Source organism: the organism of the source record quoted next (genome assembly GCF_019968955.1).
Source record: "MAG: Porospora cf. gigantea A chromosome Unknown PgA_NODE_2172_length_3964_cov_205.169_1-1000, whole genome shotgun sequence".
Lineage (NCBI taxonomy): Eukaryota > Apicomplexa > Conoidasida > Eugregarinorida > Porosporidae > Porospora > Porospora cf. gigantea A.
The window spans coordinates 1-1,000 of record NW_027151507.1 but is presented as its reverse complement, the minus strand read 5'-3'; the positions used below and the strand labels follow the sequence as shown (position 1 = coordinate 1,000).

The following is a 1,000-nucleotide window of genomic DNA, read 5'->3' as shown; positions in this document are numbered from 1 at the left end:
CCTTTCGAGTTCAGTTCTGACAGTCTAGTCGATGTCATGTCGTATTTCGGTGAGATCGAGGATGTTCGTTTTCCAAAGACACCTGATGGCCGGTCTAAGGGCAGCGCCTGGATCACTTTCAAGTCGCTCGAAGGCGCAGCCCGTGCAGTTGACGCAAATCAGCGCTTGGAATCGGGGAACCGATTGCTTCGCGTGCAGTACGCACGCAACGCTCCCCGCCGGGACGTCGACATCGACACACGTGCACACAAGGAATGCTGGTTCTGCCTGGTTAACCCCAACGGCGAGAAGCGACTCATTGTGGACATCGGAACGCTGGCGTACACCGCACTCGCGAAGGGAGGAGTCAACAGCAACCATGTGCTGGTCGTGCCGATCGTGCACATACCTTGTCTGGCGTTAGCCGACGACGGCCTGCTGGCCGAGACGGCTGAGACCGTTAAACGAGTAACACAGACACTGGCTGAGAACGAGGGTGCTGAGGACTTCGTAGTCTTCGAGCGTTACTTTCCGATGCGGAACAGTGCGGTGATGCACACGCAGTTGCAGCTGGTGCCCCTAGCCCGATTGCCGGACGAAGTCGAGCCGAAACTCTTGGCAGCTGGAATGGACAAGAAGCTACAGCTGGTACCATTTGATGGCGGTGTTTCACTGCTAAAGCACGAGATCTGTCGACGGCAGGGAACCGGTGCGTTCGACGAGTACTGGTCGTACACATTCATCATGATTTCGGCCAAGGGGACCGTGAATTCCTACTTGTCTTTGTCGCCACCTGACTCCCGCATGCCCTCCAACTTCGCGCGCGAGTTCGTTGCTGACGTCATGTCCAACCCGTCTCTGGCCGAATGGCGGCACTGTGTGCAGTCCGAGGCCGTGGAGACGGAAATGGCGACGCGCATGAAGAATTACCTTCGCCAGAGCCCCACACCCTCCGACACAAGGCCTTCGGTTTGTGCAAGAGCACCCTGGAACCATGACAAGCGGTGCGTCACTAACTCTG

At 57.4% G+C, this 1,000-nt stretch overlaps 1 protein-coding gene across 1 annotated transcript; it reads left to right on the top strand.

Moving 5' to 3' along the window:
* Positions 1–36: 36 nt before the first annotated feature.
* KVP18_000964 (uncharacterized protein) lies at positions 37–983 on the top strand (the record flags this gene model as incomplete). Its single annotated transcript, XM_067950514.1, has 1 exon — positions 37–983. A coding segment is annotated over one exon (947 nt), but the record flags the coding sequence as incomplete, so codon positions are not given.
* Between the last annotated feature and the right edge of the window lie 17 nt (positions 984–1,000).